This window comes from Denticeps clupeoides, chromosome 1, assembly GCF_900700375.1.
Source record: "Denticeps clupeoides chromosome 1, fDenClu1.1, whole genome shotgun sequence".
In the NCBI taxonomy this organism is placed as follows: Eukaryota; Metazoa; Chordata; class Actinopteri; order Clupeiformes; family Denticipitidae; genus Denticeps; species Denticeps clupeoides.
The window spans coordinates 2,029,878-2,044,950 of NC_041707.1; the positions used below are offsets into that span (position 1 = coordinate 2,029,878).

Genomic DNA, 15,073 nt, shown 5'->3' on the forward strand with positions numbered 1-15,073 from the left:
GAGCCTCATGACTGCATTTTATTTTATTCGATTAAAAACGCAGAGTATTTTGTGTTCTGTTCCGAAAAGAGTCGGAGGGAAACGGCGTCTATCCATCTGATTTTAATTCACTCAGATAAAAAGGTGCCTCATGACACAATCACTTTACATTCATTAGTTCTACGTCCAGCTAATCGCCTCGCGTCTAGAGCGCAGGAAGGCTTCGGGTTCTAGACCTCCAAGCCGCAGCTTCACTAGGTTCCATCTCTTTACGATTAACAAAGACCAAAAAAAGAAAAAAAAAGATTTTAGCAACATGGAACAATTTATAAAAGAATTACAGTCGTGCCTTTCAGAGAGTAAAAATTCTGCTAATATAAAACATCCACCCATGTCCCTACGTCACCAGTGGGCTGATAGCGAAATGCTAAGCGTAGAGGCACTTGCTCTGATGAGCCACAGTCCGTCAGAACCAACGAAAAATCCCTAATAAGATCTATTTCACATAAAAATATACAGGCTTCCTACATAAAAGCATAAATCGATATTGCAGAAGTGATAAGAATGAGGTTCTTTCCAGTGTGTGTAAGACAGAAATAATACTTCCCACAATTCAGTGCAGCTTTTCTCTCTCTCTCTCGCTCTCTCACACACTCTCGCGATCACATGGTATGACGGGCCGCAGGGTATGTTCGGGTCGGAACGTGCAGGGAAGACTGTTCACGCAGCCGTCACCTGGAACGCCGGCTGCTGTGGACGGACGTCGGGGTCCAGCGTCCAGAATCAGCCTCCGGGACCGCGTTGTGTTCGTTCTGACAGGTGTCACACACTCTCTCACACTCACACACCCACGTCACAGCCCCACAACAGTGAGCAAGCTGCTGTGCGAGACTCGCTCACTTTTAAAAATATATATATTTACATTTATAAATAGTTTTCAGAAGCAGAACCGACGTGCTGGAACAGAACTATTCTTTCCGGAACGTGGAGAGTTAAGATCGGAAGTCAGCTGATTGGAGGATAAGCGGGGCTACGCGGTAGCCACCAATCGCCCGTCACTAAATCCATCTCTGCCCCGGGTGGCGGGCGGGCGTGTCAGCGCAGCCAGGACGACGGAACCCACTGCGGCTCCGTGTCCAGCTTGTTGATGAGGCGCAGCAGCTCCTGGAACGCCTTCTCCTGGTCGGTGTTGACGATGGCGGCGTCAAACAGGTGGCCGAAGTTCTGCTCCATCTCGCGCGCCTTCTCGATGATGTCCCGCAGCTCCTCTGGCTGATCACAGGAACCAGAGGAACGTGGAGCAGAACGTCAGCATGAGGGGAGAGAGAGAAAAAAACAGTCTGATGGAGCTTTACTCCACACAAGGACAATTTCTGGATGAACTACACTCTACCTTCGGGTTTTTGTTGTCTTTCGCCAGAAGAGCCCGCAGACGCTCTTGAGATGGAGGAGCGATGAAGATAATGTAGGGCTTCAGGTCCGAGCTACGTAGAACCTTCAGGGACTAAAAGGGGGGGGGGGGGGGGGGGGGGGGGGGGGGTAAATCACGTAAAATGTACAAAAGTTGTAGGCAGAAGTTGTAAAGCTTTACTGTGTTTCAACAACCCAGAGGTGAGCTGGAGAGGTGCGGGTTCTAGGGTTCTAATGAGTTCGGTGGCATGAACCTTGACCGGTCTCACGATTCGATTACGCTTATTATTAAAACCACGGTTATGGACGTTGCGCGATGCATCCAATCAATTTTCCTACGTCACATGGAGTTTTCAAATCAGCGAGTTGAGAGTAAAGGCCTCGTTCACACGGACGTCCCAAACCGTTTTTCTGGCATCTCAGCACCAGCGTTGGGGCGTGTTTGGATGGCGTCAAGTAAACGCTGCATGAACAAGTTCTTATAAGTAAAGTGAAGTGATTGTCATTGTGATACACAGCAGCACAGCACATGGTGAAATGTGTCCTCTGTATTTAACCGTCACCCTTGGTGAGCAGCGGGCAGCCATGACAGGCGCCCGGGGAGTAGTGTGTGGGGACGGTGGCACCTCAGTGGATCGGGATTCGAACCGGCAACCTTCTGATTACGGGGCCGCTTCTTTAACCGCCAGGCCACCACTGCATGGTGTTAAACAGTCAAGCGAACGCTAATAAAACGGCTAATCGAACGCAGCTACAAAGCGCAGTAAAGATGTGGCACTCCGACCCGGAGCGGCGCTGTACTCGGGTCAGGCCGCCACACTCACTACCGGCACTACCTCTTAACTGGGAAACCAGAGAGCAGAGTCATTATGATAAATGAGATTCATTTCAACACCCCTAACCTCAAGCGTTGGGCAGGGCGGGGTCAAAGGTCCCTCACCTGTGTGTGCAGACAGAGCAGGCAGATCTTTCCAGAGTTGATGACCTGCCGGACCGAGTCGCTGCTGGTACCGTACAGGTTCTTCTCAAACTCGCCCGACTCGATGAACTTCCCCGCTGACGTGTCCATCTCAAACGCCTGCCGCGACACGAAGTGATAGTCCCGCCCGTTCACCTCCAGCTCCCGCCTGTTACGCGTGGTGTCTGCGAGAAGAACGTCAAGAGCGGCACAATCACACCGTGACACACACACACACACACCCCCCAGAAGCAGCCTTACGGGGGACGGCTCCTCCAAAGCGGTCCGGCTCGGTGGACAGAAGCCTCTGCCGCAGCTCGTTCTGACCACAGTTAGGGGGGCCAATCAGGGCTATTGGACGTTTGCGATTGGCTGGCTGGTGGTACAGAGCCATCTCCTCATAGGTCAGGATCTCCTCGTTGTCGTAGTCTAAGAGGGACGAAGAAATGACAGTTTTACTGGACAACACCCCCCCCCACAAACCCCGTAAATGAGCCACAAAGCGGAACTCACCGTCATTCTTACTGGCATTGTACGCCACCTTCTTTCGCTTTTTCTTGTTTTTCTTTGCACACCACAGTTTTCCTGCGGGAAGAAGTAAAAAGTCATCGTCACAGGGTGGTAGTAGCCTAGTGGGGTAACACACTCACCTATGAACCAGAAGACCCAGGTTCAAACCCCACTTACTACCATCATGTCCCTGAGCAAGACACTTAACCCTGAGTGTCTCCAGGGGGGACTGTCCCTGTAACTACTGACTGTAAATCGCTCTGGATAAGGGCGTCTGGTAAATGCCGTAAGTGAAATGTGTCCCCTGCATCTAGAGAGGAGCGGGTCCACTGCCCCCACCAACACAGATACAAAAGTAATCTGCTTGTGTTGGTGGTGTGTGAGTGTACGCAGGTGTTAATGAAGTGAGTGTGGTGTTTCTGGGGTCTGACCTGACTTCTCTGGCTCCTTGTCCTCCTCTATAGTTTGCTTCATGGCCTCCCTCTGCTGCTGGAAGCTCTTCCCTGTGTCAGGAAGGCAAGAGAACTTATAAAACACACACACACACACACACACACACACACACACACACACACACACACACACACTAGAGGCGTGAACCTTCACTGGTCCCACGAGTCGATTTGATCACAGTTATGCCGCGATTATTGATGTCGTAAATCTGTCAGTGAGATGAGAGTTAAGACCTCATTCACACGGACGTCTGAACCAGGTGTTTTTCAGGCATTCGTGGAGTCAGGTGAGTTTCTTTTTTTTCCCCCCAACACCAGCGTTTGGCTGTGTGTTCGGATGGATAAACGAACCAGAATTGTTATTCCACCGCCAGAAAGTCACCAAGCAACGTCATTGACATATGCGATTAATTTCAACCCACACACACACACACACACAGCAAAAGGTATGCCGAGTACGGGATGCATACCTGGGACCAGGCCAGCGAGGGGCTGGTTCTCTTCGTCCCCATCGCGGTACGCCTGCCACCAGTTGGGGTCGTCCTGGCTGATGATGTGTAGAATGTCACCCTTCTGGAAACTCAGGCCGAGCTCTCTGCATGGAACGTACGGATCATCGGATGGGTCGTAGTCAAAGTGTGCCTTCACATGGACCTGCCATAGAATGAAGAATACCATTTTATTAGGTGAAAGTGAAGTGACAAGGTGTCACGGTGAAATTTGTCCTCTGTATTTAAGCATCACCCTTGGTGAGCAGTGGGCGCCCGGGGAGCAGTGTGTGGGGTCGGTACTTTGCTCAGTGGCACCTTGGCGGATCGGGATTCGAACCGGCAACCTTCTGATTACGGGGTCTCTTCCTTAACCGCTAGGCCACCGCTGACATTTAATCTGACTTCCGAGTTGATTCAGACCAGGAATAAAACCGCACGGAGTCTGGACATTGGAGGTCCTCACCACGGTCTCCTTGATGGGCAGAGGCTTGGCCTGGGGGCTCGGGATCAGGATGAAGGTGAGGGTTCCGTGCATGTCCGCCTGCAGCGCAACACCCAACATGCCCACATTAAATATTAACAGGCGCGATTAAAGACGATAGGCGGCGAACACTGAGGCTGGGAAGCGTCCAGCACTCTGGGGACATGGTCAGCAGCTGTCCTCACCAAGATATCGAAAACCTCGTTGACGTCTTTGCCTCGGATTTCCACGCCGTTGATCTTCAGGATCTCATCTCCCTCGTGCAGGAGGCCGCTGCGCTCTGCAGCTCCGCCTTTCACGATGCGACTAATTATCACGCTGTCCATGTCGTTACGGACGGTCGCGCCCTGGCAACGTGAACACACACATGCACACTTCAAAACACAAAGCACACTCCCTGTTTCGCAGCCGTAACACAAGCTTCTCCATCCAGGTACCAGTGGGACGTCTCTGGCCTTCTCTAGGCGGACGATCTTCACCGTCTCCCCGGCCCACTGCATCAGCGTCTCTGAGGGCTCGTCGGTGGCCTCCAGCAGCTCGGGCTGCATCTCCTGCTCCGCCACGGAGTCGTGGGCCAACATGAGGGCCTGTGGGGACGAGGCGGAAGATAAATTCACTCGTTCGGCCCACCGGAGGCCTGTCTTCATGAGACTAGAGGTCAGGCTGGACCGACCTGCATGTGAGGAGAGCCGAGTATAGAGCTGAGCTCCAGACCTTCTTTGTGCTGAGAGGACTGCACCGTGTTGTGCACCTGACAGGGGACAGAGAACTGGACTTGTAAGTCTGATAGTAACACTGTTCTAAAATGTGACCGTGTGTTACTTGGTGACTGTCCAAAGCCCGGCTAAATGGGGAGGATTCAGGCCCAGTCCACACAAGAACGTTTTGCTCTAAAACGGGAACATTTCTATCCGATCCGGCCTTGCGTCCACACGGAAATGCCATTTCAGGGAACCTGGAGCGGTTATTTTCTGAAAACTGTTTCTGCGTATCCGTGTGGACGGCGAAGCGGCTTTTTTTGTGGAAAGGTTGACATATCAGCCCAAGTCTGACCTTTAACTAGAGGTGTGAACCTTCACTGGTCTCACGATTCGATCACGATTATCAGCGCCTCGATATCGAGCATCCCATAAATTTTCTACACGGTCACATGACACTCTGAAATTTCAGATAGCGCTCCCGTGTGGGTATTTTAGAAACCTGTTTTAGAGAAAAGCGCTCTCGTGTATACGGGGCCCAAGTCAGGAAGGGCATAGGGCATAAAACCAAATCGCTTATTCTGACAGCCAGATTGGCTTTGGACACCCAAAATGGGAGAAGCCAAAAGGAAGAGGAGGAGGATCTTGGAACAAAGTGGCACATAAACATTAAAACTCAACTGAGCTTGAGGACAGAAGCCCTTCAAGCCGGCATTACAGCAGCAGCCAGTGAAGCGGGAAGTTATTGTGTAATAAAGGGGGACAGTGGACACCACTGGGGTCAGCTCTCGGGGCTCCGGCGCTAACGAAGGCCGCAGCACAGAGCTCCATTGTCGCAGAGGAGGAACACAACAAAGGGGAGTTTCTCTCCCTCTCATTAGCACGGACGTCGGCTGAGAAGAGGCGCTCTCGTTAGGAGGAGGAACTCCCTGGCATCCGGGAAATCCTCGGCGCGTTCGATATACAGGGTGGGCCATTTATATGATACAGCTTAATAAAATGGGAATGGTTGGTGATATTAACGTCCTGTTTGTGGCACATTAGTATATGTGAGGGGGCAAACTTTTCAAGATGGGTGGTGACCTTGTGGCCATTTTGAAGTCAGCCATCTTGGAGCCAACTTTTGTTTTTTAAATAGGAAGAGGGTCATGTGACGCATGAAATTTATTGGTAATTTCACAAGAAAATCAATGGTGTGCTTGATTTTAACGTAACTTTATTCTTTCATGAGTTATTTTCTGACCACTTAAAAAAATGAGTTCAATGTCACCAACCATTCCCATTTTATTAAGGTGTATCCATATAAATGGCCCACCCTGTACTCCGCAGGGTGGTTTACCTCCAGCGCCAGGCTCTGGGCCCGGTCGGTGACGGGGTAGGGCGGGCTGGCGCGGTTCATGTACAGCGCCACAGAGTTGTGGATGGTGAAGGCCTTCTGGAAGTCGTTCTTCTGCACCAGCTGCAGGACCGCCTCCACGTCCTCCTGGCTCTGGGCGTCGCCGAGGCAGTGCTGCACCTGCTTCAGGGACATCAGCAGGTCCTCCAGCTCTGCGGCGGAAAAACACATGGAACATAGCGGCCATTTTGAGTCCATGTGAGGAACTGTGACGGCGCAAATGTTCCAAAAATGTGGCCTCCTGGGAGCGTTTTTTGCGGTCACTCCAGCTCATGCAGCATGTGGCCTTCAGACAGCACTATGAACCACTGCCTCCCACGGCGTAATAATAATAAAAAGGTGAAGAGAGGAGATCGTGGAGTGCTGAGTGAACAATTATATTTTTCAATTTACCACAGGAGACTCCTGGACCTCCTAAACCAGCACCATCCTCCACCCTCGGAATTCCCCACATACTCCTGTTGTTTTCACTCGGCACTCCTCGTCCTTGCCGGTGGAGGTGGTGAAATGAACGGTGGAGGGTTTTTTTTTTTTTTTTTTTTACGGTGGTTCCTTAGGAAGGCTCTGGTCACCCGGCTTCAGCAATTTATACCGTTTAATGTATAAAAAGACTTGACCAATCACAGAGGGCGATAAATGTCACACTCACCAAGCAGGGGTGGAGGTCCTCCTAGCGCCGCTAGTCCCAGGGTCCCTCCAGGGCCCTCCACGGGGTCAAAAGTTGGGTTGTCGATGCCCACCTTGGGGTTCTGCGCCAGCTTCTTCAGTCGCATGGAGGCGTTGACGTCGAGTTCCTGCCGACTCCGCCCCTCCTCCTCGCGCCGCCGCCGGTCCTCCTGATGCTGCCGAATTCGCTCCAGCTGGGCGCTCCGCCGGACGGGCAGGGTCCTGGCACCCAGGTCGCCTGGGCAGTCCACCGCCATCTCCCGATGCCACTGCTGTGGCTCCTCTGGGGCATCGTGCCCTCCAGTGCTCCCTCCGGCACTCCTACTCCCACCCCCGCCCTCTGACTCGGTCACATGGCCGTTCATGTGGGAGGTGGTCATCATTCCAGCTGTGCACGGCGGGCGTGCGGGCGCGTGTCCGAGCGTGTGGGCGTACGGCTGCGTTACGAGGGGAGATCTCTGCATGTCCAGCAAGCGGCAGCCATGTCACATCTGCGGAACTCTGGAAGGGCCGGACGCTGGCGAGCTCCTCGGTGGAACCTGGAACAGAGGAGAAGGACAGAAACAGCCATGTTCCACTGGTCTTCCCACAGCATTTACCAGACGACCTTCTCCAGAGCGCCAGCAGTGGCAGTAGTTACAGGGACAGTCCCCCCGAAGACACGCATGGTTCAGTGTCTTGCTCAGGGACACAATAGTAGTAAGTGGGGTTTCAACCTGGGTCTTTGAGCTCTTCTGGTTTACAGGGGAGAGTGTTACCCGCTAGGCTCCTACCTAGTGCACACAACGAAATGTGTCCTCTGCTTTTTACCATCACCCTGAGTGAGCAGTAGGCAGCCATGACAGGCGCCCAGGGAGCAGTGTGTGGGGACGGTGCCTTCATCAAGGGCACCTCGGTGGCACCATGGGGGATCAGGATTCGAACCGGCAACCTTACGGGGGCCACTTCCTTAACCGCTAGGCCACCACTCCAGTTCATCCAGTACCACTGATCTGCTCAACCTGTAACATTCCCAATCCAATTACAGGATCCCCAGCCTGGCCAGCGGTCACTTGACGACTGTGAACTAATTCATCACAATCTTCATTAGTGCAAACTGAGCACCAGGCATTAATCAGGGCCACCCCTCCCCCGAATAACACACCCGCTCCCAATTCACGCGCTGATAAGGAGGAGGCCAGGTCCGGGCCTTTACACTTGTTTTTTTAAAACCCTAAATCACGTTGCAGCCTGATAGGACGTGACCTTTTCACCCCTCAACTACTACTCCTCCATCTTCTACAGTCACCACACCCCGACCCTGAAATCACACCTGGGCCGTCATGTGCTTGTATTTATTACATGTACCAGATGCCCTTATCCAGAGTGACTTACATGACTTATCAGTAGTTACAGGGACAGTCCCCCCCCCCGGAGACACTCAGGGTCAAGTGTCTTGCTCAGGGACACGATGGTAGTAAGAGGGGTTTGAACCTGGGTCTTCTGGTTCACAGGCGAGTGTGTTACCCACTAGGCTACTAGGACCCTACGTGTCTGAATCTTAAATAAAAAACAAAAAGGGGTTACCTCAGGGGCGTCAAACCTGTCAGAACATTTCATATAGCTATATTGAAATAATAATAATAATAATAATAATAATAATAATGGCCCGGTGATATGGAGTGCGGATAACACACAAACCACAGATACCATAATGCAGTGCTTCAGCTGCCTTGCCAACGGGTTGTGAAGCAGCTCAAAATTCTTCAGTCACCAAAGCGCCATGTGAACAGCCATGTGTCAGCAAAATGCGCACTGCATTATGGGATCTGTGGTTTGTATGTTACCACTGCTTCACATCGGCGATACATAATACTATATTAAATGTTCTCGGCGGAGCTGGAATGCGGGCCGTGAGTTTGACACGTGGGTGACCTGGCGTGTGACGTCCACACACACCTAGAGCACGCCTGGCGAACCCACACACTGAATGTTATTGGCTTAGCTTTTTTTTTTTTTTTTGCATGAGGTCATGTGACCTCTAAATGGATAACCTCTGACCTTGTGCTGACCTCGCACCCAAACACCCTGTCACATTCCTAACATTCAGCTCACTTAAAATGCACGCCCCCCCACACACACACTCCTAATCTTAACCCCACAACAGTCCAGGAACACACGCCTTATCAGAGAAACTCTCCGTCCTTCTCTTTTCACCTCCACTCCTCCCGTCCCTTTCTTTTTCTCACCACCCCCCCCACCACAGACCACTCGGCTGTGAATGCCACTTGCGATGCCATGGCAACGGCTTTGTCATTGAGCGGGAGGTCCTGAAGATAAAATAAAGGGGGAGGGGTGGAGTTAAAACACACACACACACACACACAGACACAGACACACACCAGGAGGAGGCAGACAGGTCTCTCACTGCAGCACGGAACCGTGGGGGTCAGACGGGTTCCGGGTGTGGTTCTGCAGGTCGGTTCCACGCCAGGAGTCCACGATCGCTTTCTAAAAGAGAAAGACTGAGATTAGCATAGAGTCATGGCAACTTCAAGAACTTTACTGTGTGTGTGTGTGTGTGTGTGTGTGTGTGTGTGTATACATGCGTGCGGAAGCCCATGTAATGTGGCTTCAAATCCAGATTTCCACTGTTTTCTATGAAATTTCCCAGAATTTCCTCAGTGTGTGTGTGTGTGTGTGTGTGTGCGCGCAGGTCAAACCAAGAGTGAAAACGGGGATTTCAGCTCATGTTCTATCCCCCCCCTTCCTGGCTGGATGTCACATTCAATCTTCTCCAAACATCCATAAATTCTTGGACCGGAGAATTGACTTTTTCTTCTTCCCCAGTTTATGCATTTTAATGTAAAATAATACATGCTTGCCGAATCTGGGTGTGTGAGAGCAACAGGACTCTGTGGTGAAGTAACTTTAGTAACATTGACTTTAGTGTACTTAGTTGGCCTGTGGTTTTAGGTTCTGATAACACACACACACACACACCAGCCTGACTGCAGAACAATTCCCCGATGCAAATCAGAAGAATGTCAATCAGCCTGGGAACTGCATTCCTGAGCGGAGCAGCATAAGGGTTCTATTGTGAGGACTCACACAGATCCGTGTGTGGAAGTGTGTGTGTGTGCGCGCACGCAAGGAAACTTTGTAAATTATAAAAGGCAGAGGAATAAGTAAAACAGCGTTAAAGACCAACACAACCCACTGCTCTCCATACAATCCTGGTGGAAAGGTGTGAAGAACAAAAAAAAAAAAAGAAACATCCGGCCACTCAGCACCACACCCACACAGGTGACGTGCTGGTGACTTTTCACTTATTTGCTCTACAGCTGCTGCAAATATTTGTCATACATCTGAACACAGACAGATAAGTAAAGTAGAACCGGCTGCAGAAACACTGTATTCTAATGTTGCACATGCACACACACACACACACACACACACACACACACACATACACACACACCTCTACTTGGTGTGTTCAACAATCAGCATGACATCAGCCTGGTCCAATCACTACTGAAGAACTTAAGCCACAGCTATTGTGCACGCACACACACATACACACACCTCAAGATGTTGGACTAATTATGTCTGACAGGGCCGTCTCTACACCCCCTCCTCTGGAATTGGGTTCTGGAGCTGTGAGCAACAAGGATGACAAACACTTAGATCAGATCAGGGCCTTCACCATCTGTCTCTGAGGGGCTTACATACACACACACACACATACACACACACACACACACACACACACAAACACAGCTTCATTCAGAAGCAGCAGGGATACAGAGAAGAACTGTGAGAGTGAGATCTACAGGGACGTTTCAGCGGGTGGCCAGGTTATCAAGTGACACTCCATCGTGGTGATATGCCTTTTGAAACCATAAAAAAGGAATTATTTGACGTCGGTACTTTTTAAAATATTCTAGCCCTTTATTTATTTTGATTTATTTTCAATTTGTATTTGAATTTTGCACCATCAAATGCTTCATAATGGGACAGTTGGGTGACTGAACGAAGGTGTGGCTGTCTGTCGTCTGTAGAGAGGTGTCGGGCGTGGGCGTTTCCTGTAAGCAGGTTGTGTGATTTATTGAAGATGGACATTCTTTACATACATGCGTTACTGAGGAGGAGGAGCTGCAGGTGACGGGCGTGGCCACCAGTCTAACAGCTGATGAAGTTGTGGCAGGTTTCTGGACATGATTTATAAGTGTTAATATTTCTGAGGCACATGGGCAAACACCATACGAAGTTGCTCGATGACAATGACCAGTGAATAGACAAATGACAATTTTAGGGAATATCGATACTGCAATATATTGTGTGGTGATATTGTATCGATACAGGGACATCTAATATCGATATTTTTTTTTGCAAATTTAGTCCACCGGGTGGTGCGGTCGAGCATTTTCTTTAGCGAGGTCAGCAGAGATGAGAATCAGCGTGCGACTACAACCTCCACTCCTGTAGATGGCGCTGAACAGCTGGGTATTTTGAATTATGGCTTAGCATTTCAGGCTAAAATCACAAAATCAGCTCCGTTTTTACATTTTCAGTGAAATGTAGAATGTCGCATTATGTACAGTCTCACAATATACGGTGAAATGGACCAGTAGCATTAAAATGGACATGCAGTGTAGACCATGACACTGGTCTAAAAACTACTTTGCACTGTCCAGTGCCTCCAAACATGGACAGACGCTGTATACTTCTCTCTTTTCTTGGACAAACCCTACCCTGACACCAATTGCAGGCTCAACCCCGGAAGGGCGTCCCGCTCTGGTTCCTTCATCTCCCAAGGTTTCTTCCTTTTTTTTTTTGTGGAGTGTCATCTTTGGGGCCGTCAAAGCCCATTGAGACACATACTTTATGTGATTTTGGGCTATACAACAAATAAATGTTGTTGTAATTGTATCGCGAGATCCTTGCTAATACACCCCCTACTCTGTACAATCAATAATTCCAAAAATATCCCATAAATGATAATTTCATTAGCATATCAAGGTGCAGATCCTATGTTCTCATCTGGCTGCGCAGACATACTTGGCTTCTCTCGTGCCTTTACAGCAAATCAATACACACATCCGACTTGGCGTACAATAACACCCTATCCGAGATCATTTAATATATTGCCAGGTAATATGAAGCACCGATATCACACAAACTACAGATCCCATAATGCAGTGCTTCAGTTGCTTCCCTAATGAAATCCCATACGTTCTGTGGGTAAAAGTTGCACCATACACTATAATATGATTATGTGTGTTACTTACATTTACAGCATTTATCAGACGCCCTTATCCAGAGCGACTTACAATCAGTATTACAGGGACAGTCTCCCTGGAGCAATTTTAGGGTTAAGTGTCTTGCTCAGGGACACAATGGTAGTAAGTGGGATTCGAACCCGGGTCTTCTGGTTCATAGGCGAGTGTGTTACCCACTAGGCTACTACCACCCTGTTACTGAAGCAGATTTTCTCATCAATATTCATCAAGTACCGTATAGAACATTATACAAAAGAAAAAAATTCTAAACCAATAGAAGAGATAAAACCTCATAATAAAAATCTCAGTTTCTTTATATTTTACAGAGAAAGCCACAATTTATTTGGACCGCTACAAAAACCTGATCATTTTTGGGGGAAAGAAATCCCGTTTCATTTTCACAGCGTCGTGTAATCCAGGATAAAACCAGATTTTATTTCAGCCTAATCTTCATTTACAGCGACGGCAAAATCATATTGACAGTTCACGTTTGGTGGCTGGATTCACTTTTAATTAACTGCAGGACCTAAATTGTCTATTAGAGGATCCATCAAATGAGGTGTTTTATAAGGTCGTCGCCAAAAATGTACTACGCTGCGGTCCACATGTTGCATTTTTACATTTCAGATAATTACAATTATATTTATAAATGAGGGTTCGTAAGACGTAGTCACTCAGACTTTAAACGCGGAGGCGAAGGTGGTTTATCTCCTCCACAGCCACATTCCAGCAGCGTCCGTTCCCGCTCCGACAGAGAACAGGGAACATTCCTCAGGCGCTCGGCATCACGGCGTACCACCGAGTACCAGGCCGGCCAGCGAGGGAGGACGAAATCAGCCCAAGACAAGAGAGGAGACAAAAGCAACAAGACACAACCGGGACGGAACCAAACCGAAGCGAGAGGCCGACCTTGACCTCGAAACGCACACAGCGACTCGGTTAATGAGCAGCCACGTTCTCACACACACGGCAGGCAGCCTGCCGTATAACCCTGATGAGTAATTTACTCGTCCCAGATCGTCTATCGCCGAGCGGCCATGAATATTCAAACATCCTCTGACCGCCTCGGTCCGGAACCGTGGTTCTCCAGGTGAGGGAAGCTCCTTCCCACACGGCCTCCACAATAAAAAGATTCAGCTTAAATAAACAGCAGCACCGGTCCGTCTTAATCAGACTTTAACCGAGGGCCATCTTCACATTCCTCGCCGAGAAGAAAGAGAGTTCTGGTTCTACGAACAGCGAGGGAGGTCTGGAGAGCCGCTGGCGCCGCCGGAACTGAAGAAAACAACGTCTAGACGGGAGATCCTTCTACAGGCCCCCATCTAGAGACAACCCCACACCTAACTTCACCGGGGGCTTCGCTCTTCTGGCCTCCAGCAGCTGATGGGTGTGGGTCCCTCTCAGTCATTTCACTGTCACAGACTTTTATACCACCTACACGTCCTGGTCTTCACTCTGGACCATCTGGTGACCATCCAACGACCCTGCAGATCTTCTCCTCTCACGTCTGTCTGCTCCTCAGTCTCAACATGACGAGACTCCATTACATGTGGTTATTGTCGACTGGTAGCTGTGAGTCCGGTTACTATAAACGGACGCAGGGGACCCTGGATCCGACTGGTCATCCAGTCCCGGAACAAGTTCGGGACCGGACCGGACCGGACTGCGGTCACGCCGCCACCGGGCCCGTCGAAACCCGACACGGTCCCGCCCGGCCGGCCGGCCGGCCGCGGGAGGCCAGAAAGCCCCGCTGGCGTTTTATCCCGGGTCACCCGAGAGCCATTTTCCAGCAGCGGCCCTGTCGGGACCGACATTTTTCCACGCCGGGGACGCAAAGTGGGCAGAAAGCGTCCCGAAGCGCCCTCTGCCCACTCCCCGTGCCGCCCGGGGGCCGCTTCCGTGCGGACGTACAGTTTAAAAGTCCAGAATTTAGTCGCGTATCCGCTTCCCGAGCTCCGCCAGCAGCAGCGCATTTTCCTGGCAACCTGTTGCTAACAAAAAAGAAAAAGCCCGGCCGAGCGCGGAGACTCTCGTCCAGCGGGGACAAAAGCCACTCACCTGTCGCCCGGTCCCGGCTCCGCTCGCCCCGGCTCCGCTAAAAAGCGCCTGTACGCGGTCCCCCGTTAACCCGGATCCCGGACCGAGTCGGGTCGCGGCGGCCGAAGCGGTGGACTGGAAGTGCGGATCCGCGGCGGCTCCACAGCGCCTCCATGGCGGCCACGGAGCGCCCCCCGGCGGCGCAACGGTCGGCGAAGTTAGTGGGATTTTTTTAATATAATCGATTTTCGGTGCGGACAGTCATTACAGGACATTACGACGAGCTAGCTAACTAGCTAACGTTCAATCCTGTCAGAAACGCAGGCTAACCGGGCTAACGGCGCTAAAATAAAACCTCGCCGATTCCTCTTACATTTGCATATTATGACTGAAAAAATACACAGCGATAATTTAATAACACTATTTCCTGTCAGAAAACTCTAATATTTTAATCTCACGTCAATTCCAGTTTATTTATCTCGAATTGGACAATGTCTATAAAACTGGCTGGAATTCAACTGTGTTCGAGGTGCCAGGCAATTGTCCCGAATTAACTCTTTTATATTATGAAATTTCATATCGAGCCGAACCCAGCGACTCTAGGTATATTTCTGTATTTGTGATGTGATGTAGTCTTTATCGTTTTTTGTTAAAAATGTAATTTTCCAATAGATATAGTTATTCAAAGAAGTGACTATCCCACAATCTTCAATGAACAGACAATGGACGGCTGG

At 50.2% G+C, this 15,073-nt stretch overlaps 1 protein-coding gene across 2 annotated transcripts; it reads right to left on the bottom strand.

Annotated features, from left to right (window-relative positions):
* Positions 1-14,545, bottom strand: pals1a (protein associated with LIN7 1, MAGUK p55 family member a). 2 transcript variants are annotated; one of them, XM_028997758.1, is made up of 16 exons: positions 14,361-14,545; positions 10,606-10,677; positions 9,423-9,531; positions 7,025-7,580; positions 6,319-6,527; positions 4,955-5,032; positions 4,719-4,868; positions 4,467-4,628; positions 4,264-4,341; positions 3,780-3,963; positions 3,289-3,360; positions 2,861-2,932; positions 2,609-2,776; positions 2,330-2,532; positions 1,373-1,483; positions 1-1,251 (listed from the first exon to the last, which is right to left on the bottom strand). In XM_028997758.1, the coding sequence occupies exons 4-16, from the start codon at positions 7,503-7,505 to the stop codon at positions 1,075-1,077; spliced, it is 2,145 nt and encodes a 714-aa protein (XP_028853591.1). In that variant the 5' UTR covers positions 7,506-7,580; positions 9,423-9,531; positions 10,606-10,677; positions 14,361-14,545; the 3' UTR covers positions 1-1,074. The 2 variants fall into 2 exon arrangements, with proteins under 2 accessions (XP_028853591.1, XP_028853583.1); XM_028997750.1 differs by lacking the exon at positions 10,606-10,677.
* Positions 14,546-15,073: the final 528 nt, after the last annotated feature.

Coding starts and splice junctions, on each gene's coding strand:
- pals1a (XM_028997750.1), bottom strand. CDS start 7,505: ATGCAGAGATCTCCCCTCGTAACGCAGCCGTACGCCCACACGCTCGGA. Junction 6,528..7,024: donor AGGACCTCCACCCCTGCTTG/GTGAGTGTGACA, acceptor TTTCCGCCGCAG/AGCTGGAGGACCTGCTGATG. Junction 2,933..3,288: donor CAAGGAGCCAGAGAAGTCAG/GTCAGACCCCAG, acceptor TTCTTCCCGCAG/GAAAACTGTGGTGTGCAAAG.